The sequence below is a fragment of the Podarcis filfolensis genome, assembly GCF_964270895.1.
Source record: "Podarcis filfolensis genome assembly, chromosome: 11".
NCBI classification, from domain to species: domain Eukaryota; kingdom Metazoa; phylum Chordata; class Lepidosauria; order Squamata; family Lacertidae; genus Podarcis; species Podarcis filfolensis.
In genome coordinates, this window is record NC_139613.1 from 28822977 (window position 1) to 28846961 (window position 23985).

The 23985-nt window shown below is 43.8% G+C and overlaps 1 protein-coding gene and 1 long non-coding RNA gene across 5 annotated transcripts; one reads left to right on the plus strand and one right to left on the minus strand.

Moving 5' to 3' along the window:
* Positions 1–925: 925 nt before the first annotated feature.
* On the minus strand, positions 926–4610 carry LOC310745260. 2 transcript variants are annotated; one of them, XR_014540042.1, is made up of 2 exons: positions 4471–4610; positions 926–3197 (listed from the first exon to the last, which is right to left on the minus strand). It is a non-coding gene; the product is annotated as an uncharacterized lncRNA (long non-coding RNA). The 2 variants fall into 2 exon arrangements; XR_014540043.1 differs by lacking the exon at positions 4471–4610 and adding an exon at positions 4287–4363.
* Positions 3194–23985, plus strand: GCNT4 (glucosaminyl (N-acetyl) transferase 4). Of its 3 annotated transcripts, none has more exons than XM_083577416.1 (3): positions 3194–3480; positions 15156–15341; positions 21285–23985. In XM_083577416.1, exon 3 carries the CDS (start codon positions 21286–21288, stop codon positions 22639–22641), a length of 1356 nt encoding a protein of 451 aa, XP_083433542.1. In that variant the 5' UTR covers positions 3194–3480; positions 15156–15341; position 21285; the 3' UTR covers positions 22642–23985. The 3 variants fall into 3 exon arrangements, with proteins under 3 accessions (XP_083433542.1, XP_083433541.1, XP_083433540.1); XM_083577415.1 differs by lacking the exon at positions 3194–3480 and adding an exon at positions 4395–4531; XM_083577414.1 differs by lacking the exons at positions 3194–3480; positions 15156–15341 and adding an exon at positions 4409–4531.

The window sequence follows — 23985 nt, forward strand, 5'->3', positions numbered from 1 at the left end:
TCTCTTTCTTGATCACCTAGTACTCTGTTACCTGTAACTGATACACTGGAAACAAATAAAACTAGGCCAGTATCTAATACTTCCTTAAAACCAAAGTGCCTATTTGGGCATACTATTCTACTGTACTATATTGACTATTAAAAATTATTCATGAAATATCTGAACGTATAAAGTGCCCACTGCGTGGGCAAGCTTTTTCTGTTGAGGGCCACATTTTTCAGGGGAAATCTGTTGGGGGCCACAGCAGTGGCGTAGCGTTGGTTGTCAGCACCCGGGGCAAGGCAAGTAATTTGCGCCCCCTAACCTGTGGATTTGTGCCCCCTAACCCTAACCCCCAGATGTTGCGCCCGGTGTGGCCGGCCCCCCCTGCACCCTCCACGCTACACCACTGGGCCACAGCCAGTGGTAGGAAGGGCCAAAACCAAAAGTGAACAGGGCCACCTCTTCTCTCTTTTTCTGCCATCTACTTTTTCTCTCTGACATCCCCCTTTCTCCATGTCCAGTCAGGCTCTCCAAGCCAGGGACAGATCACCTTTGCAAGAGATTTGAACTGATTGCTTACAGATGACTTTTTAAATTATGCCAAGATCTAAATAATGCTTGTCGCTGGTCTATCCAGTCCTGCACTTGTCTATCCTTTAACTAGCTCTCTAAGGGTGGTGCTCACATTACTGTCTTGGAGCACAGTGAGATTGTTTTTTCTTTCTTTTCTGGTGCATTTCACATCTCTCTGCCTCCAGCTGTTCATATCAGCATGGCTTCATTGGTGACAATTTCATTTCTGTTGGTGTACACACCAGGGGGTGTTTATGGGCAGGGATGTCTTTACCTCATGCAAAGGTGTTTGTTCACACCTTGGCTAGAGGCAAATTAGAAGCTGTTTAAGAACTGCAGCCATGGTGAAGCTAGTTTGAGAAACAACTCATCAAACAGTATTATTTTATTGAAAAGTACAGGATACATAAGCATTTTTTACAATGTCATGTGAACACATTCAAAACCCAGCACTGGAAGTGCACAGTGTAAACACAGCTTTAAACTCAGAGAAGAGATGAAGAGAAGAGATGAGCCAGCCATACTACTTAAATCCCTTGTTTGCCAGAGACACCAGGGCCTGATTTTCTCCTGGACATGATATTGGTGGAGGTGGGGAGTCTGACTTCAGTTATACAAATGCAGCCTGAATTTAAGACCTGATCTTACATACCAGTATTTCTGCATCAAAAAATCTCATGTTGAAGCCTGTGAGAAGCTGTCTTTTATGAGCTTCAGTGTGCTGATGCTCAGTCTCTGTGCATGCAATGCAATGCACCTTCAAGCTTCTACCCATTTACTGAAGGGGGGGAATACAGAAAGGGCGAGATTCAATGACATTACACTGCATGTGCATCCTGCCTCCTAGCAAAGTGGCATTTATAGGATTATCTAATTTTAGCCTCACAGCAACCGTGAAGAAATGTACACATCTAACTGTGGGAACAAGCACCATTGAGTGCAGTGGGAACAGGAAGCTGCCTTATACTGAGTCAGACTTATTAAACTAGCTCAATAGTGCCCACACTGACTGGCAGCAGCTCACCCCAGCCGGATGGGTGGGGTATAAATAATAATAATTATTATTATTATTCTCCCAGCCTTACCTGGAGATGCCAGGGATTGGACCCGGGGCCTTTGGCATGCAAAGCAAATGCTTTACCACTGAGCTATGGAGTTTCAAAGTGATGCTGATGCTGCCAACTTCTGAGTTGACAGACAACATATGGCCCAGGGGTCAGCAAACTTTCAGCAGGGGGCTGGTCCACTGTCCCTCAGACCTTGGGGGGGGCGAACTATATTTTGAAAAAAATATATGAATGAATTCCTATGCCCCACAAACAACCCAGAGATGCATTTTAAATAAAAGCACACATTCTACTCATGTAAAAGCACGCTGATTCCCAGACCATCCGCCGGCCGGATTTAGAAGGCGATTGGGCCGGATCTGGCCCCCGGGCCTTAGTTTGCCTACCCATGGCATATGCTGTTACACGCACTACATCTTGGGTAAGAGAAAAAGCACTTCTGCTCATGAGAGGCTTAAATGCCCAACAGAGATGATGGGTAACCATTCAAGGATTTATTTTATTTTTCACGTGTTTCACTGCTCTCCCAGCTGCATAAAAAGACCATTAAATTGTTTTTTTAAATAAATATTATAATGTAGACATATCCCTATCAGACATAGTAAACCACATTTTATCACTCCCCTTCAGCAATTAAAAACCTCAGCACAAGCCCAATCAAAACAAATTATCGGTTGCTGCCAGTCTAGACAATATGCGTGATTGAGGCTGCATGCCATCAAAAGCTTTCCGAAATAATAAAAAAGGAACATTGTACTTGCTACCAAGCGCTTACAAAGTATCAGCTCTGGGGGCGGAAGGTCTCCCAGGAAGGAAAGAGGGAGCGATAACACGCCTCCTTATCATTTGTATGGGTATGTGGACAAATCCCAAGTTCCACTTTTCGTGACGAACAACATTTGCCTATGAAGTACGACGTCCTCTGGGAGGAACAGATTAAAAAGTCCAGCTTTGTGTGTGCGCGCACACACGGAGGGCAATGGAATACTGGAAACTTTCCAAATTTGCAACTAGTGGAATTGGAAACAAGCAAGCTGATTAAAACACTCAAATAATTACTGCGCGCTCCCCCCGCCCCCGGCCACAGAGCAAAAGTTGGAGGAGCGAAAGGGGATCAAGTGGCTGAGGCGACACAGCCAGCCCTCGGGATCTGCCAGCGCCTGGGCTGGATTTCCTCACCCTCCTTGCTACTCCGCAGCCGCCGCGCGCGGCCCCTTGGAGTCTCCCAAAGTCGCCTAACCGAAACCTCAGCAGCCTTAGCGCTCTGCTTTCCCAATGGGTCCGGAGCAGCGCAGGATGGATGTTCCGCGCCCACCAGAGGAGGCGCGGCGCTCTTCCCCGCCCTTTCCAAACACATAAACAACAAGGCTGGTTGGGATGGGAACGAGCTCGATATGGAGATTCGTTCCCAACCTCGGTCTCTGCCTATCTAGGTCGCCTAGACAGCAAACAGAAAACACGTTCCTGGAGGTGAAGCAGAAGCTTTAGGGGTTCGATGCCACCCAGGCTGTGGGTTGGACTGAACGACCCTCGGGGTCCCTTCCAGGTCAGCTCTAAACTTCTGTGATTATAACACTGCAGGAGGAAGAGGAAGACTGGCTTTAATATATATATATAAAAAGAGAACTGTGCTCATCCTTGCGACACGTTTCCTTCATTTCGACATTTCCATTTCGAGTTGGACTGGAACAGCCCGCCGCCTCCGGGCCAGCCAGGGAAGGCCCAGAGGGCTCCTCCCGCCTTTCCCGTCCCGTATTTCCCCCGTTACAGAAACAGGGGAGGGCAAAGGTTCGCGACAAAGTTCTCCAGCGCGCCCGTGTGCGCTCGCGGGACGCCGTAAGGGCTCCGTCCGAGCTCGGTAAGGAGCCTCTGGGTGGGGAGAAGAAACGGCGAGGAGCCCGTTGGGTGTTGTTGGCGGCGGAGTCTTCCTGGCTCGAAAAAAGGGGTCACGCTGCGGTTGTTTTGGTTTCTCTTGGGCTGAGCGGGCGGCAGCGTCGCTCTTCCACGCTCAGGAGGAAGGAGGTCCCGGGCGCGGCGGCGCCCCCTCCTCCTCCGACCACGTCATGGGGTCCTCTCCTTCGCGGGAGCAACAGTTCCCGCGCACTCCGTCTCCCACAGACACGCTCGCTCGCTCGCGCCCGGGTGGGTGGGGGTGGGCAGCGAGGAGAAGGAAAACTGCGCGGCGGCGGCGACGGCTCTGGGCGCGCGGCCACTAAGCCAGAGGCAAACATCTGCCTGACTTCACAGCAGCCGCTGGCACCGCCGGGACAGACAGGGCCGGTGCGCTCTCGTAAGTGGCGCGTTCGCTGCTCAGGAGGGAAAGAAACTTTTAGATGTCGTCGTTGTTTGCCCGCCTTTCTCGCCTTGCTGTAAGGCAGCGGGAGGCGAGTGCCCTGAGGAAGCCGCTCGGAGTGCGGGGCGGCGGCGGCGGCGGCACTGAGGGAAGGGCAGAGGGAGGAACTGGAACTATTTGCCTCAAGAAGGAAGCGGCAAAGGGCGGGCGAGGAAGCGCGCGCGCGAGGTCCTCGCGGTCGGCTTTGGGGCTCAGGAGAAGGCGCTTCCTCTCAGCCCCTTCATTCCTCCCGCGGCAGAGCTCGGCGCCGCCAACTTGTGCAGGGACGACGCCCGGGAAGCCCCATGTCCTCGGGACAAGCAGGCACGTACAGGAGGAGGTCGACTTCCGAGTAATTTCAGCCAAGTGCCTGTGCAGTTGATCGCGCGTGCCTGCCGTTCGCTTCCCCCGCTGGCTAACAACAACCCCGCGTGGAGTTGAGGCGGAGCTCTGGCAAAGAAAGCGAGGGCCGGCCTGCTAGCCCCTCCCTGAGATCTCGCTCGGATGGTTGCTTACATTCCTTCCTTTCTCAGTTTGGCATGCGGTGCTCAGTTCTTGCAGAGGAGCGAGCAGACAGGTAAGGCTGGGGCGCTTCACGTGACCGCAGGAGATGCTGCTTTCCCTTCCAGAAGCTTGCTCTCGCTGCACAAGTTTCGCGTCACTCCCATCTTGCATTGTGCAAGCATCCGGCTAGCATCGAACTGAAACTTTGGCGTCCTGGGAGGGCCAGACCCGAGAGGTTGCTTGGAGTAGAGTCGTCCTATGTGGGATGAAGGGAAGCTTGCTGCCGTTCAAAGGCCAGAGGCCCTTGATTTTATTGACCGAGTGATGGGCAGACATTCAACAGGTGCAGCTCCTACTGTATATTTGTGCTTAGAAAAAGAACTCCAGTTCTTGCTGATTCTTTATTGGTTTCTCCTGCGGTTGCTAAAGGTGCAAGTCCTCAATCTTTATAAAGAGTCAATCTCTTAAATTTTAAGGGGTCACTCAAGGGAGTTCCCTTGGCACTTTGGGTGGGGGTGTACTGAACTCAAGTGTGCAATGCTTCAAACTGTCCAGCACCTGAACGCGGTCACACCAATCCTCTGCCCACCTGTGTGAGGATTGTGTTGACAAACTGCAGACCATGTGCTACTAAGATGGCAACTTTGCATTTATTGTGCATGCAGTAACAGACAATAAGAAGACAGGTCTCTGCCCCAAGGAGTTCACAGTCTAAAATTTCACCTAGGGGGAAAACCTAGAGAATTGGCTTACAGCTGCTTATAGCTAAATATTGTTAATGTGTGTCTTTGGAGACTGAACAGTTTTCTCAGTTGAAAAGGTAACCACTCAAATCCTGCAAAAGGTGCTCCATAAAGAGAACAAAACTCAAAGGGCTAATACTGCATAGCACAGTGGACGAGAGCACTCCAGTAACAATGAATTCCCGGTTTTTATCCGCCCCCCCAAAAAAAACCTGTGTGAAAGTTCTGCACTAGATCGGGTCACAAACTAGAAGTTTTGTGCTACCACCATAAGGTGCTGGGATGGGGTCAGGATCTCCCTGGTTCAAGTCTATAATCTCAGCCCATGAGCTCACTAGATTGTTTCTCAGCCTCAGCCCCCTCCCCAAATTATGGTGATCGTATTGCAGGATTGATGTATGGATTACTGAGATAATGTACGTGAAGTCTTCTGAAGAGGCTAAATATTGTTACTGTTATTTAAAATGTCATAAATAGAGGTGTCACCAAATTAAATAACCTTCCAGCACATATATACAGGGGAAGCCCCCCCCCATTTATGCATGTTTAATATGTGTGCGACCGCACATACATGCATTGCATCAAACTTGGAAGTGGCTCAAAAAGGTCACAAAAACATCACAAAATGGATTGTGTTTCAAATATATTTCACTTAAACTTAATCTGTTGCCTGATTAATTTGGGGACATCTTTTTTGTTTAGTTTTTAAGTTGACGAATTCATCAGTTCAACTTCACAGTCTGAAAAAATAGTGAGGATTTTTGTTTATGGCTCATAGAAGATGATGGCCCATTTCATATGTTATGATCCACAGGTTTAAAGAGCACATGTAGAAGGGCAGGTTCTGGTCGCTGTCTACACCTGTTAACTGAATGTGTGAACAGGACTTCCACACATGCTGCTTTATGTACAATGAGCCTGTTCTGGAGTTCAGTGAAAACACAAATGGGGAGCGAGTGGACCCTGCTGTCATTTCTACCCCTTCCCATCCATTGGTGCATTAATTACATATGAAAAGACTATTGTGTTTAAGTCTGTAATCCTATAATCATGTGCACACTGGCTAGGAAGAAAACCTATTTTCACTGAATGGGTCACGTTTCTAAGTACATATCTGCATTTTCCATTTTTATAAATTTCATGATTTTTGACCTCTTGATCCAAGTAGCAGTTGTCTGCCCCACGGCAGTAGTTTGTTGTTGTTTTAGTAGAGGAGTTCTGGAGTTCTGAAGGCAAAGTCCTCCTTGTCGTAGGATAATCAAAGGCACAGGGTAATGACGTTTCTTGTTGAAAGAGCTTGACCCCTGGGCTTTCTGCGTAGTGTATTGTGAGTAAAGTAACGTTCAGGGGAACTAAATAAAGAAAAGAAAAAAGGTATGCCTAGCTGTTGAGAAAAGGCAGCTGCTGTGTCATCTTTTTAAAAGCTTTTTCTGAACGAGTGGAAGATGTTGTAGACAAGTTGCACAATGGAGTTGAATTAGAAGCCTCCTAATTGTGAGAATGAATTAGGAAAAAGCCAGAAAAAACTGCTTAGATAAATGGTGAGATTACGGTTTTGGAGGCTTTTAGTGTGATATTTATAAGACATGTTGGAAAGAACAAAAGTCTGCCTTGGTGTAGGATAGGCGTATGGGCTAGTTACTTAGCTGCAATCCTATGGATATTTAAGTGGGAGAAACCCCCCACTGAGCACAGCAGGGCTTACTTCTGAGTAAACACAGTTAGAGTTATGCTAGAGAGGTCCTTCTGACATTGAGGTTCTGTAATGCTCAAATACAACAGCAAAAGAAACGGCAGCATGCCGTCAGGTAGGGTGCTACACAGAATTGCAGTAAATATTGTCCCTTGCCTAAAAGCACTAACATAGAAGATTACCATTGCAAGAGTTAGATTCAGGTAGGTAACTGTGTTGGTCTGACGCAGTCGAAATATATATAAAAATAAATAAAAAATGTCCAGTAGCATCTTAGGGACCAACTATGTTTGTTCTTGGTATGCACACGAAAGCTTATACCAAGAACAAACTTACATTGCAACAACAAACATGTAACAAACATTACATTGTCTCTACATTGCAAGAGTTCGTTATTTAGGTTTGTGCACAGTGAGACTTTGCTGTAATGGACAGCACTCCCCCTCTCACACTACCCAGTGCAGTCCCCTCTTTTCTCCCAAAAGCTGCCCACAAGGGTTGGGGAACCCTTTGGAACAGTATATGCGGTATTGTGCAGAGGGCAGCAGTAGGTAGGCAAAGTGGGTGGACTGGCAACAAAAAAATGGGTGCCCCGCCCTGCTTCACACTTTCCACTACTGCACCACCAACAATGGATCACACAGAGTAGGCTTTACATTTCCTGTAAAACGACACTGGTTTATGTCCTTCTCCAGTGCTTGCAAGTTATTGCCCAAGTGGCATTTTTAACTTGGTGTGGTTAAATGGATTGAATTTTAGACTTGGGAACCATGGACTCATTAGGTAGTCTTTACCTAGACAGCTTCAGATTCCCACCTACAATTTTGCTATGTTGAGAGCATAGACAAGTCAACAACTGCAATGTGCTTTTGAATATCAAGAGTACTTTGCAACATTAATGATTTGGCATTGAAATATTTTTCCTATCTGGAACTTAAAGTTAACTTTTCTGATGAATGGTCCCTATAATAAAAGGGCACGGGTGGTGTTGTGTTTTTTAACGCACCATGAACTGAACATCCAGGACTGTCACCTAAGTCTAATTAATTACTGCTGTTAACCATAATTGATTCAATTAATCACTTCCTGGCTTTTGAAACTTCAGAATTTTAATTGTAACTTGTCACTTGGAAAGGATGCATGCAATCTTTGTTAGAATAATTTTCACACAGATACAAATTCATATACACTACCAGCTTTACTTTGTCACTAGAAGATGAACCATGGAATTAAAAAAACAACACTCGTTCACTGTATATCATTAGTATTTCAGTGACTTCAGCTGAGTAACTGAATTATAAACCTTTGCTTTGCTCCCATTCTTTCATTTTCAAGTGACTCCACTGTGTACATGAAGCTTCTCCACTGGTCTGTCGCTAGTCCAGCAATATCTGTTTGTAACTGAATCTCCAGGGTCTATCTCAGCTCAGAAGCCTGACATCTTTTTAACAGGAATTGCCAGGGATTTAACATGGATCCTTCTGCATTCAAAGCATGTCCTACCACTGAGCTGTGGATTGCTTCTTAATGCCCCTATAGCTGTGCTTTTAATAGCAGCTTAATGTGCACACATTAGCAGGTGATAAAGTTTCTCCATGTTGTTAAAAAGCTTTGCCTGATGATTTTGCACATCAAACACAAGAGCAGATTAGGTTGTTTTTCTTCTGCTGCTCAATTCCTAGCTATGAACAAAAGTAGAAAAAGATTTCAGTTCAATTGTGGTAAGTGGTAAGATGTAACTGGATACTTCTTGTATGATAATTTGAACTTTAAGTAAATCTTAATTACTGTAAACCTCATCTTAAAAAAGAACTGCTATTATAGCCCATAACTAGGTGCTAATTACATTTTTGCTGTTGTCTGCTAACATCCCTGTGTTCTGACCTGCAGCACTGACACACTCAGTTTCCATTGCCAAATCTTTTTTTTTTTCAAAGTAAGAATTGAGCTGAATAAAGTTGCACACAGTTTTTGTAAGCAAAGAACCTGAATTTGCAGGAAAGTCATATTTGTCATTTGCAGATTTTAACTGTATTCTTTGGCTTTGCACTATTTGAAATCTGTATGCTTAACAATCTAGGGTTGCAGTCCTGTACAGTGGTACCTTGGTTTACAAACTTAATCCGTTCCGGAAGTCTGTTCTTAAACCGAGGCGTGCTTTCCCTAATGAGTCCGCCCGCTGCCGGTGCCCTTCCACTGTTCAGGTTCTGTTCTTAGACTGAGGTAAAGTTCTCAAACCGGGACACTATTTCCGGTTTTACAGGGTTTGTAAACTGAATGGTTCTTAAACCGGACTGTTCTTAAATCAAGTTACCACTGTACATACTTCCCTAGGAGTAAGTCCCTGTGACCTCAGTGGAATATACTTCTGGGTAGACATGCATAGAATAGCACTGCCGGGATGGCATTAATGTAGTTATCACTTTTTTAGAACCAGAAGATTTCTCTGAAATAGTGGTGTGTGAATGGAGGAGGGGGAGTAACATAGTATTACGCAGAGCTGTAGCTACAGGGGTGGGAGGGCTATCCGGGTTTTTTGCCCCGGGTGAAGCCTCCAAAGGGGTGCCATTGAGGCTCCCAACTTGTGTGTGTGTATGGAAATGTGTGTGGTGCGTGTGCCAAACTGGGTCTTCGACCCGGGTGAAATAAAGTCTGGTTTCACCCCTGGTATTACGCCTCACATTGAACAGGAGGGCTGTTGAGAGTGAGGATGGAACCACACATTGCAAGGGAAACAGGATTCCAAAAGTGGAGCAAGCAAGAGGTGGGTGCTTAATCCTTTCCCCATCTGCTGATTGTATGTTGTGAATGCTTGCCAAGCAATTTTTAATCTCCTGTTCTCAAGCTGGGATTCCAAAACTAGAGACAAACCTGACCGATGAGGGGGAAATCAGCCAGTGGTGGGGGTTGTGCAGGTATAAGAGAGTACAGATTCACATCCACTCCAGATATTTAGAGCACAGTGACTTCCCCCAAAGAATCCTGCAGTTTGCTAAAGGTGTGTGGAACTGTAGCTCTGTGGGAAGTAAACTATGGTTTCTAAGGTTCTTTGGGAAGCTATGTGCTTTAAATGTATGGTATTAAGGGCTGTTCGAAAGCAACTGCCCTTAAGTGCAAGTATTAAGTGCAAGTAGATAAATAGGTACCGCTCCGGCGGGAAGGTAAACGGCGTTTCCGTGCGCTGCTCTGGTTCGCCAGAAGCGGCTTAGTCATGCTGGCCACATGACCTGGAAGCTGTATGCCGGATCCCTCGGCCAATAAAGCGAGATGAGTGCCGCAACCCCAGAGTCGGCCACAACTGGACCTAATGGTCAGGGATCCCTTTACCTTTACCTTTATTAAGGGCTGTAGAACAGGCAGAGGGCCTTCTTGGTACTGGTACCTGCCCTGTGGAACCCCATCAGATGTCAAGGATATAAACAACTATCTGACCTGAAGGCAGCCTTGTTTAGGGAAGTTTTTAATGTTTGATGTTTTATTGTGTTTTTAATATTCTGTTGGGAGCTGACCAGCCAGATGGGTGGGGTATAAATTAATAATAACAATAATAGTAATAATAATTTTATTTATTATGTAGCCAACTAATTCCCACTCCTAGTAGACCTATTGAGATTAATGGAGTTAGTCATTTCCGTTAATTTCAATAGGTCTGCTCTGAGTAGGACTAACATTGGCTACAACTGTGAGAATCTTTAGATTGTAAATAAACCACCCTTCCACAGAAACGACTCCCTCCTTTTTTGGCAGATATGAACTTGTAGGTGTGTCTGTCTCTCTTAAGGAGAGGGTTTTATGGGCAATTTGCTCTGTACATGTGTGACTGCATTATACACCCACCCCCCACCTCCAAAGTACACACACACTGTGTTATGGTAATGTGGGTGCAAACCTTAAGGGCGCAGCTCCTGCATGTGAAAGAGTATCCATAGGGTGGAACAGAACCGTCAGCGTGTTTGCCTGCTCCTTTCCATTGACTGACCACACCATGTATTTAAAGCACTGTTAACACCACTTTCAACAATTCTTTGCTTCCCCCAAAGAATTATGGGAACTGCAGTTTCTTAAGGCTGCTAGAGTTATTATGAGGCCTCTCGCAGAACTACTGTTCCCAGCATCCTTAACCAACTGCAGTTGCCAGGATTCTTTGGGGGAAGCCTATGAAGTGGTACAAGAGTGCTTTAAGCATGGGTGGAGAGCTAGATAAGGATATGAATATGCCCACAGGCCTCCTATTCCTTTTAATCACTCTGCCAAGATTCAAGTGTGCATTTGGGTGAGGGTGAGAGAAAAATGCAGTCTTCCGTATGCCCTGTGATCATTCTCTGTGCCCATTTGTCAGGTCCTTTGTCAGTTTGTTTAATTTATAATTGGGGGACAATTCTAAATATTTAAAACCTTCTTTCCTTCTGTTTGTAAACCGAGTGAACATGTAGGACCTTCAATAAAATGTTGCAGGGTGGCATCTTCAAATATCTGAAGGGCTGTCCCATGGGAAGCAAGCAAGCTTGTTTTCTGATGATCTAGGGGGTAGGACCCAAACTCATGTATTCAAATGAAAGGAGGTTCCAACTAAACATTGGGAAGAACTTTATGATGGTAAGAACTGTTCGACAGTGGGAACGGAGTGCCTCCTTCATTAGAGAAGTTTTTAAACAGATGTTGGATGGCCATTTGTCAGGGATTCTTTAGCTGTGATTCCTGCATTGTTGGGGGATGGACTAGATCACCCTTGGGATCCCTTCCAACTCTCCAGTTCTATGATTCAATGAATCCTCTTGCTTTGGGTTGCAGCCAGAGAGCCACACTGCCTTTCAGGATACTTCATTCCATTACCACCCCCCTCTGGTTTTCCACATCACAAAGAATCTGCCAACATTCTGTGGCCATTAAGTATTCTTAGTCCTCATCAGGCTGATTTTGAGCCACTTCCCCAATTTTAAAAAATACTTTTGCAAATGTTAGGATTTCTCAATAACCTCCCTTAAGTGTGCGGATGTTGCTATTTTGGCAACGTAAAAAAAAAGGCATTTGGAGAATAGAGTTCACTGTTCCTATATATGACTGGCTGTCTGAAGGAATTAAGGGATATGTTGCAGAAGGAAATTCTTAACTGTTAATTAGTTGATTATCGGAATGAAATTGCCCAGTTGATCATTTGAAGGAATCAAGGGACAACTTAATCATTAATAATGGAAATGAACTAAGAGATTGTTGTAGCCATGACAGTAATCTTTTCCTATAGTTAATTGAATATTGCAAATTGATTTATGATCATGAAGGTTTAATTAGATTTGAGTAGTGGAAACAAGAAAATAGATTCATATTTTGTCTCAAGGAGGCTGAAAACTGGAAAGCAAATTCAGGCAATGATGTAAATTATAGTTCTTAATTTAAAGGAAGTAAAGAAATTTTGCAACCAGGATGATATTTTTAAAATGTTTATAAAATTTTTTTGCTGATATTTTAAAATATTTCTTGTAAACTGCTTTATATTACAATCAAGTGGCATATAAAGTTTGTTGAAATAAAATAGGCACACAACATGGTTTCTTCCTGCTTTTCTTATACCCCCATAACTTACGTTTTCTGTTACTCTTCTTCTTTTTTATTTTTTGTGTGTTTTAAGCACTAAACAAATAATAAACATTTTTAAAAAATAATAATACAATGTTAAATTTAAAAGTTAAGATTTAATGTTAGCATGGTGTCAGCTTGTGCAAGTAACTGTGACAGAAGGAAACTTTAGTCTAAGACAAGCCAGATACTTTTTTTTATTTGTCTAGGGAAGGGTGAAGAAAAAAATTCTAAAAGCTGTCTTATGCAACATAATCCATCATGCTCCTTGGAACAGTAAAACAAAGATACTAATGATAGGCTGCCAGGTTGAAATTCCAGTGCGAGTCGCAGAGAAGTTGAAGTATCCAAAAAAATAGATGCTTGTTTTTAAAAGGCATAAATGTTATGTGGTATTGACCAAATGATGAGGAAGCAGTATTTTTCAAGGCTGCAGTGTGTACACGCTATCCTAAGAGTAAGCTCCATTATACTCAGTGAGACTTATGAGTAGATGTGCGCAATTCAGAAAGTAGAAAACTGGACTGAATGAAAAGTTACAGTTGCTGGAAACTTTAGAAGCGTGTTCTACACTGTTATACAAAGCTAATGAAAACAGAGAACACTGAGGTATTGCCTAAAGCATCGCAGCAGCACCCCAAGAATGTTTACTCAGAAGGAGTGACTCCCACTGACTTCAGTTGGACCCTGTTAAGTGTGTTTAGGGTTGCAGCCTTCTTGGCTGATAATTAGTTGGAGATTTTACAATCCATAGTGTTCCCACAATGGCTGACCATATGCCCATGGAAAGCCTGCAAGCTGGACATGAGTGCAACAGCACTCTGACCACATGCCATTCCCAGCAACTGGTATTCAAAGATAGCTTTGACTTCCATGAATTTGTCCAATCCCTTTTTAAATCATCCAAGTTGCTGGTTATCGCTGACCTACTGTGGGAGCGAGTTCCATAGTTTAGCTGCAGTGCATGAAGAAGTACTTTCTTTTATATACAGTGGTACCTCGGGTTACATACGCTTCAGGTTACACACTCCGCTAACGCAGAAATAGTGCTTCAGGATGAGAACAGAAATTGTGCTCTGGCGGCAGCAGGAGGCCCCATTAGCTAAAGTGGTGCTTCAGGTTAAGAACAGTTTCAGGTTAAGAACAGACCTCCGGAACGAATTAAGTACTTAACCTGAGGTACCACTGTATCCTGAATCTTCCAACATGGATGTCCACGATTTCTAGCGTTACGAAAGGGAGAAAAACGTTACTCTACCCACTTTCTTCATAATTTTCTAAACTTCTGTTATGTCACTTTTCCCTCACCTTTTCTCAAACTGAGAAGCCCCAACCCTGCAGCCTTTCCTCATAGGAGAGTTGCGCCATCTTATTATTTTGTTTGCCCTTTTCCAAACTCTTTCCAATTCCACAGTACTGCTTTTTGATGTTGGACAACCAGAACTGTACACAGAACTCCAAATGGGGCCACACCATAGATTGGTATAATGCCATTATGATATTGGCAGTTTTATTGTCAATTCCTTTCCTAATGATCCCTAGCATGGACTTCGCCTTTTTCACAGCTACCACACACTGGGTCAACATCTTCATCGGCTATCCAGTCTGACCTCAAGGTCTCGTTCCTGGTCAGTCATCGCCAGTTCAGACCCCATGAACATGTGACCTTAAGGTTTTTTGCCCCAACATGCATCACTTTACACCTGTTTACATTGAATTCCATTTGCCATTGTACTGCCCATTCACTCAATTTGGAGAGGTCCTTTTGAAGCTCTTTTTACCACCTCCTTTTGTTTTAATGATAAGGGACGTGGGTGGCGCTGTTGGTTAAACCACAGAGCCTAGGACTTGCTGATCAGAAGGTCGGTGGTTCAAATCCCCGCGACGGGGTGAGCTCCCATTGCTCGGTCCCTGCTTCTGCCCACCTAGCAGTTCGAAAGCACGTCAAAGTGCAAGTAGATAAATAGGTACCGCTCTGGCGGGAAGGTAAACGGCGTTTCCGTGTGCTGCTCTGGTTCGCCAGAAGTGGCTTAGTCATGCTGGCCACATGACCCGGAAGCTGTACTCTGGCTCCCTCGGCCAATAAAGCGAGATGAGTGCCGCCACCCCAGAGTCGGTCACGACTGGACCTAACGGTCAGGGGTCCCTTTACCTTTACCTTTGTTTTAATGACCCTGAACAATTTAGTATTGTCAGCAAATATGGTGACCTCACTATGCACTCCTAACTCTAGATCATTTATGAACAAGTTAAAGTTGCAATGCCAATCCTTGAAGGACTCTCTCTCTATCTCTCCATTTGGAGAACTGTCCATTTGTTCCTACTCTCTGCTTCCTGCTACTTAACCAATAACTGATTCACAAAAGGACTTCTATTATTCCATGATGGCTAAGCTTACTCAGGAGTCTTTGATGAAGTTCCTTGTTGAAAGCTTTTTGAAATCGAAGCACACCTTGCCTCATCACATTCCGTGTGCTACTTCATGTAAAAACACAGAAATGTCTTTGTTGCACCATACAGTAAAATGTAGGCCAGAGCCATTGTCCACATGATGTATTTATGTATTTGAAGTCTAAAAGCTATTTCCCAAAGTAGAGTTCACAGTGGCATTCAAAATTCAGATTGTTATGTCAGTGCAGGAAACTATTTTAAGACATCTTAACCCCCTTTTTCTTTGACCTTGACAGAAAGAAGTGTTTTTCCTTCATACTTGCATAGAATGGCTGCATACTTGAAAAGAGAGATTGGTCTAGAGCAGAGCTGATACAAATATGGGAAAGAACTATTTGGATGTAACCCATCAGTTTACATGGTGACTGCAAAGTATCCTACAACCCAGCACAAAGGGAACAGGATACAGAGAGATACAAAAGGTAGGTCTACAAATGCGGTGGGTCTAAACTCTCTAGAATCCTCTTTGAAACTGAAGTTGGGATATTCAAACATCAGACAGCTTTCCGGGTCGTGTGGCCAGAATGACTATACCACTTCTGGTGCAACGGGTCACTGTGACGAGTGCCCAGCGCGCATGAAAGACTGTTTACCTTCCCGCCGCAGCGGTACCTATTTATCTACTTGAACTGGTATGCTTTTGAACTGCAAGGTTGGAATAAGCTGGGACAGAGCAACAGAAGCTCACCCCGTCACATGGATTCGAACAAAAATTCCTGGGTGCCAGGATAGCACCTGATGTTTCCACCATCTGGAGGTGCATGCCTGGGGATCCTTGGATCTTGACTGTTTTCCCATGATAGCAACACATCCTATAGAATTCTCTCTGTTATATTTTATGTGCACAATCAGAATGAATTTCAGGAACCAAAAAGCTGTATTGAAAAATATGACTTTCAAGTCGTCTGGCCCCAAAATGGCAACTAAGCATTATGTTTTGGTGAGGTTAACCCTGGTTTAAGGAGCCATTTGGCACCTAGCTGAGTTTCTAACACTGCTTCTGTCTGCTGCATGTTGCTTTTCTTGAAATGAAACCAGCATGTCCAGATTCATGACAGCAGGAATAAACCTGTTTGGGGGTGACTCAGAGATGTTTGGAAACAACAGGAAGGCGAGCTAACAGGTTTGAATTTTGTTGGCCCATTGTGAGTAAACACGCAATTAGGAGAGGAAAGTAGCTATGCGGAGGCTTCTTGTTAACTGATAGTTAGCTTTATAAGCAGAACCCCTTATAGTGCTGGTATATTGCCTTTACATGGAAGTTTCCTGTGTCCAGTTATGCATTGGGAACTCCAGAATGCTTACAGCCTGTGCAGTGAGCCATTCATGCAGGGAGGAAAGCGTGTATGACTCAATTTCCTTTGTTTTGTATAAATCCTAACAGGGAAAGGCCAAACTATAGGCTTCCTCAGTCCTTGGTAAACTTGCACGACTACAGCACAAGCATATTAGTCATGCCCTTGAAATGAATAAAATTGGGTAGGCCAAAGAAGCAAAAGAACCATAATGGTAATAATGAAATTGGAAGATGACATGCTTAGCTCTAGAGTTGTGAGGCTTTCCTGTTAGTATTGTCAACCCCTGAGTGTCAGTGTTGAGACCTTATAAGGGCTAAAGGTGATTTGTAGGCAACAGAATGTAAAAAGTGAGATAAGCCCAGTCCTAGCTTGAAACAAGGCCTTGTGTATGTACTGTATATATGCAGAAGCATCTCCAGGTAATTAGGTATCTCCGTAGACCTGGAATAAACAAGACAAATTTATAATTTTTAGCAAGGATTTGATAATCCTTTAGCACTTCTTCTCCTCTCCCATATAAATTGCATTCTAAATGTGGCAGGGAGAAAAGACATGAAACTTTTTTTTTTTTTGGAAGCATGATGGAAATCCATAAAACTGCTATAGACACAAGCCACATGAAATTTGCAGTAGATTTGCTTTAATCATTGTAGTTATTTCATGCTCTCCTTTTCCTGAAATAAGGACAAGTTAATTATTGCTCGTTTCTATAAACAAGAGATTCATGAAGCCTTGTCTCTCTCTCTCTCTCTCTCTCTCTCTCTCTCTCTCTCTCTCTCTCACACACACACACACACACGGATAACCTGTACATTTGCACAAAATGTTTGGTGCTTCATTTGTGGGGGTGTGCAACTACAAGAAATCTTGCCTGGTACCAGTTGGGCTATTTAAAGATTTGTGACTCAGCTGAGGTGATAATTTGATTAAAATACTTTAATGTCACTTAGCACCTCTTGCCCAGAAAAGTATCTAAGGTGTAAATGCCTGTTTACATCATGCAGTGTGTTTCAAACTTACGTGAGAAACCAGATGGAATCCTTCAAAGAATGAGAGCCATCTTATAGCCCAACCCTACGTAGGTCTACTCAAAGTAAGCCCTATTTTGTTCAGTGAGGATTACTTACAAGTAAACGTGCTTTCAGCCCAACCCTACAAATGTCTATTTAGAATATGGTCTACTGTGCATGGTGGGGTTTACTCACAGGTAAATGAGAATACAGTGGTACCTCTGGTTGCGAACAGGATCCATCCCGGAGGCCCGTTCGCAACATGAAAAGAACACAACCCACAGTGGCACGTCTCACTGCTTCTGCGCATGTGCGTGACGTCATTTTGTGCTTCTGCGCATGCGCGAGCAGTGAAACCTGGAAGCAACCCTTTCCAGTACTTCCGGGTCGCCGCGGGACGTAACCTGAAAGAACGTAACATGAAGCAGACGTAACATGAGGTATGACTGTAGGATTGCATTCTTAGGCTTCAATCCTATCCTTCCTTACCTGGGAATAAGCTCTATTGAACACATTCATCTTCTGAGTTTATTCAACATGTAAGGTGGGCTAGTCCACCTCCCAAATCTCTTTCCTATTGACCTCCACAAGTTGGGGGCAACTTTGCAAATGAGGAAAAGATAAGAAGAGTCTTGCTCCATCTGGTCCAGCATCCCATTCTCACAATGGCTGACTTGATGCCTATGGGAAACCCACAAGCAGGACCTGAGTGCAACAGCCCCTTCCCTTCCTCTAATTCCCAGCACATGGCATTCAGAGGCACACTGCCTCTTGACAGTCAAGGTAGAACATAGTCATTGTGGCTAGTAGTCTTATTTTCCATGAATTTGCTTTATCCTTCTATGGATCCACCCAAGTTGGTGGCCATCAGTACATCTTGTGGTAGCAAATTCCATAGTTTAACTATGTGATTTATGAAGAAGTGCTTCCTTTTGTCTGCCCTGAATCTATCAACGTTCATCTCTATCCACATGCATAATCACACCAAAGAAGAGGCAAGTGACACATTCTAGTCAGGCAAAAACACTTGGGGTCAAGTGAGGGGGAGAGTCCAAAAGGCCAGACAGAGAGGTCTAGAGGGCCATATTTGCCTCCCCCCTGCACACCTGAGGTTCCTCACTCCTGTACTAAACACAGAAGGTTCTGATGCAAACCAGAAAACTAGTGCCTCTCATTTTGAAAGGCAAAGTAGCCCTAGGATCAAGAACAGTGTAGACCCTCATTCTGTGGCTGATTAGAGATTGTGCGTTTGGAGTTAGCATGATCTCATGCATCACATAAAACCTTTTGAGAAATTGCAGCTAAATCATTATGGTTTTTCAGTACACCAGGGTTTCTGAAGATGGTGCTGTGTTTAGAATATTTTGCCTCGTAGTTAAAACTCAGCCTTCTGGGGTTTAGAAAATGAGGTGGCCTGCTAGTCCACATGATGTTAGCTACAAGCAAATATATGGCTATATCCAACACTTATTCTGGAGCTATTCAGAAATTATGTTGGTTCACTGTTTATGTATTCATCGGTCTGTTTGAGGGCAGAGCTCTCAATTTGTAATGGGTTTTGCATAATAAAGACTGTACAATGCACCCACTGTACAGTATTTGCTGAACAAGGCATCGTCTTGCCAATCTCTGTGCATGTGTATCCTCTGCTGACGGTGTGTTTCTGAACTGTCTCTTTCAACAAATCTGTGAGGAGCCAACCCAGCTGCCTGGTGTTTCCCTTGCTGCTGACTGCATGCCCAGGCACTTGATGTGAGAGGACTCCTTTTCACAAGAAAAGGAATTCTTGAGGCTTCAGCCTTTATGCATAGTTCCATTTAAAAGCAGAGGGTTTGGCATCCTCAGTATGTTTCATCTAACAATAAATGTTTCCCGGCAATGTTGCTGCTAAAAGCAATATATTTGGGTGTGGATCACTTCATGCCTTTGTTTTCTTGTTTACAGTAACAAAATTACTGAGTTTTAGGAACACCCAGTGTTGTGTTGTCCCCCACCCCACAAATACTTCATGAAGTTGAAATATTGGCACAATTTTGTTTTATTTATTTATTGAATTTACCATATATACCGCACTATACCTGCAAGTATACCATTCATCTGTTGCCCCACATGGCTGTTTTTACAAAGCAGTTATCTGTTAATGCTGTGATGTCCTTCAGCAACAAATACCCCTGAACTTATAGAAAAATAATATATGGGATACAGCAATTTCTGAGCGTCTCACCTGACACAGAAGGGCAATTAAAGGCATAATTAATAGAGACAGCTTCCAAGAAACATGGACCCCTTTCTTTAACGATGATAATGTCAAAAATCAAAACCTTCTTATACCAACTGCTCAGTTTTCTCAGTGGACGGGTTACATTAAGTAATATGTTTGATGTTGAGCATGTAAGTGTATATCTAGAGACAATGGATAAAACAAAAACCAGCAGATGTGCTGCTGGTTAAGTGTTTAATGGTTCTTGTATTTGTTAAAAACAACAACAACCAAAAATTGTTTTTGAAATATGCACGTTGGCACATAAAAAGGAAAAGTCTTATTATTAAGGAAATGGAGAAGAAAAGTAAACCCAGATCAAAACTGTACAAAAGCACAGTATGTTAAAAATCGCAGGGTTTTAAAATACTGCAGTGGAGGGAAAACACAACAAATAACAACTGTAATCCTCACTAATCAATTTATATAGCAGGAATAGCCAATGTGGTGCCCCCCCGATGTTTTAGACTACCACCAGCCCCAGTCTGCATGGCCAATGTACTGGCTTTTCTACCAGGGATGGAGAACCTGTAGCCCCTCCAGGAACTGTTGGATTCCAACTCCCATCAGCCCCAGCCATCATGGTCAGCAGTGATGGGATTGTGGGGGCCATCCCTGATGTATCCACAAAAAGTAATGGTAGACGTGTTTGCCATTAAAAGCATCTTCAGATGCAGTGTGGGGGGTGGCAGATGTTCCTGTGAGGTGCTGTGCAGATTTCAGGTTGCCTCTTGTGAAAGAGAAATGCATTGTGGCCATTTTAGTTGGCCTACTAAGGGTATTGCGCTAATACGGATTTTGATTATTCACCATTCTTCTTTGTGAAGAGCTGGCCTATTTTACCCATTTCTTTTGAAGTTTTATTCAATGCATCAGCAAAATCCTTCGTGCTACCTATGTAGATGTTCCCCCAAACTGGGAAAATTTTAACTGTGACATTCAGCCTCCAGAGTACCAAATTTCATTCTCTTTCTTGCTTGTCCAGCAATAGCACCAGCATCACTGTTGAGAGGGGTCACAGGAGGCTCCCTGTCAAGTGTAACTTTGCTGTTTCATCACCGAGAAGGACAGGGCAGGGAGGAGCCACAGTGAGGGATGGAGTGTGGCTGTTCCTCACACTTAGGACAGCCTGGTTTCTGCTTCAGTCTGTCAAATCAGTGAGCACTTCACTAGTTCAGCATAATAGCCCCAGCAGATGTGGGTGGCGCTGTGGTCTAAACCACTGAGCCTCTTGGGCTTGCTGATCGGAAGGTTGGTGGTTCGAATTCCCGCAATGGAGTAAGCACCCATTTCTCTGTCCCAACTCCTGCCAACCTAGCAGTTTGAAAGCATGCCAGTGCAAGTAGATAAATAGGTACCACTGTGGTGGGAAGGTAAACGGTGTTTCCGTGCACTCCGGCTTTCATCACGGTGTTCTGTTGTGCCAGAAGTGGTTTAGCCATGCTGGTGACACAACCTGGAAAGCTGTCTGTGGACAAACGCCGGCTCCCTTAGCCTGAAAGCGAGATGAGCGCTGCAACCCCATAGTTGCCTTTGACTGGACTTAACTGTCCAGGGGTTCTTTACCTTTTTACCTTTTTAGTAACCCCAGCAGTAATTATGACAGCTGATACTTCATTTCATTTACTGGTTTTGTGTAAAGTTAATGAATCATATTTAATTGGTGATGGTTTGAGATGATCGTAAGGAACTGTAGAAGCATCCCATTAGAGCTGCAGTCTTGTCAGTGTTTGTCTCATATGTGAAAAGTATAGAATTGTGTTTAATTCCCTGCCTGTATCTTCTTTCTTTTCACAGGATGAAGAGACATAAATGCTCCTCTAATTATCCAACAAGACGGCATCTCTTGATCTTGTTTTTAACAGCGTGGCTGCTCTTGCTGCTGAAACTTCTCAGAGTTGAGTTGTTCCCTCACAAAAATATTTATTTTGTAGAACCTTTTTTAAGCACCTCATCATTTGTGAAAAACAAATACACATTTTCCCAAAAAGACACCCAGTATGAGATTAACTGTTCCTCCATATACAATCAGGATCCTGTGGAGATTGGGAAAACTTTAGAGATAAGGAGACAATCCATTATCGATTTAGATGATGAAGATGTTGTAACAATGACTAGTAACTGTCAGCTGTACCGTGCAATTAGAGGATATCACCTAAAGCCCGTCTCTCTGGAAGAGGAAAAATTCCCATTAGCTTATTCTCTGGTTGTTCATAAAGATGCAATAATGGTTGAGAGGCTCATCCATACAATATACAGCAGTCAAAATGTTTACTGTATCCATTATGACAAAAAGTCCTCTAGCACTTTTAAGAATGCTTTGGATAATCTGGCCAAATGTTTCCCCAATATTTTCATTGCGTCCAGATTGGAGGTGGTGGAATATGCCCATATTTCAAGGCTCCAGGCAGATTTGAATTGCTTATCTGATTTGCTTAAGTCCTCCATCCCATGGAAGTATGTAATCAATTTATGTGGCCAAGATTTCCCTCTGAGATCAAACTTCGAGCTGGTGTCTGAATTTAAGAAGTTAAATGAAGGAAACATGCTGGAGACAACCAAACCCAGTAGCAGTAAAAAGGAACGATTTACCTATCACTACGAACTTCAGAAAATGCCTTATGACATGAAGATGCCTGTGAAAACCAATATCTCTAAGGACCCACCACCCCACAATATTGAAGTTTTTGTAGGCAGTGCCTATTTTGTGTTATGTCGAGCTTTTGTACAGCATGTCCTAGAAAGTTCCATTGCTCAAGATTTTTTTGAATGGTCAAAGGACACTTATTCGCCCGATGAACATTTCTGGGCAACCCTTGTTCGTGTTCCTGGAGCACCTGGAGGGATTTCAAGGACAGCTCAGGATATCTCAGATCTTCAGAGCAAAACTCGTTTAGTAAAATGGAATTACCTTGAAGACCATCTCTATCCTCCCTGTACTGGTACACATCTCCGTAGTGTGTGCATCTATGCAGCTGCAGAATTGAGGTGGCTTATAAACTACGGGCACTGGTTTGCTAACAAATTTGACTCAAAAGTGGACCCGGTTTTAATAAAATGTTTGGCAGAAATGCTTGCAGACCAGCAGAAAGAATGGGTTGAGTTGTCTTCTGAAAAACTTTTTATGCACAGGACATTTACAGATGTCTCATAGCAATACAGCATACCTATGGTTGGACTTCTGCCATTTTTTAAAATGTGGAATTGCTGGATCGAGCCATATCACTCCTTGGAATACCTCCTGAAAGCATCTCTCTGATCTGTCTCAGTGGAATTCTAGTACACTGCTAATACGTGCAATTAAATGCAAGGCTTGTTTAGATCCTTGGAGTAGAGGTGGGATTGTGGGAAGTGAGAGGCACTCTACAGCAATTCAAAAGACCATGAAGGGCCCTGGCTTAATCCGGTGGTTCTCAATACTTTTGAACTCGGCACCCCTTTACAAATTTACTCTGCTTTCTGCCACAGGGAAACCCAAACAGTTGACCAACACAAGATGGTTCTTGCATGTTGTCATATGTGTGCATGTTGCATACAAGGATCTATAGACAAGGAGTACCAATCCAAATCCAGCATTAGAAGAAAAAAGAAGAGGACAACTCTGACCACGCCTACTCCAGACTATGCGCAGGGATGCATAGGTGAAACAAAGCAACCGCTATTTCCAAATCAGGTTAGGATGGTGATGTACAGTAGAACAGTCACATCCACAAATTGAATGAAGCTCAGTCGCCTGCTAAGGCCATTCAACCCACCCAGGTCTTTGCTATTGACTGTAGGAATAAGCGCCACATCTTTCTCTTAAATTCACCCCCTCCAGGAGGAGCCCACCTCATAGGTTGAAAAATGCTGGCTCAACCCATATAAGGCACTGTGTCAGATTCTGCTCATGATTATGCCTATACTGAGCCTTCATTATCTTTTACTTTGTGTGGTCATTTGACTATTCCTATGCAAAGTGATTGTAAAATGTTACCAAATCAATTGCCTCATTGTTAAACTTCTGTGCCATGCCTTTGATTGATAATGTTATTATTTAAGCTGTTATGTCCTTCGAAGCCGGCTGAGTAGCTTTGGAATAGTGTTTCCTGGTGCTTGTGCTCCTTGTGAGCATGCTATCTACAAGGTGGTCAAAAAAGATGCACACCACAGTACAGTGGTACCTCTGGTTATGAACTTAATTCGTTCTGGAGGTCCGTTCTTAACCTGAGGTACCACTTTAGCGAATGGAGCCTCCCACTGCCGCCACACAATTTCTGTTCTCATCCTGGGGCAAAGTTCTTAACCCGAGGTACTACTTCCGGGTTAGCGGAGTCTGTAACCCGAAGTGTTTGTAACCCGAGGTGTTTGTAACCTGCATTACCACTGTATAGTACAGTAAAATGTTTAAATCGTAGTCTAGCAGTGAGGCTCTTGTGGTGAGCATCTCTTTGAGCCAACTTGTATATATATAATTCAGCATGCATCTTCCCTGTGCAATAATAATTCTTGCCCAGAA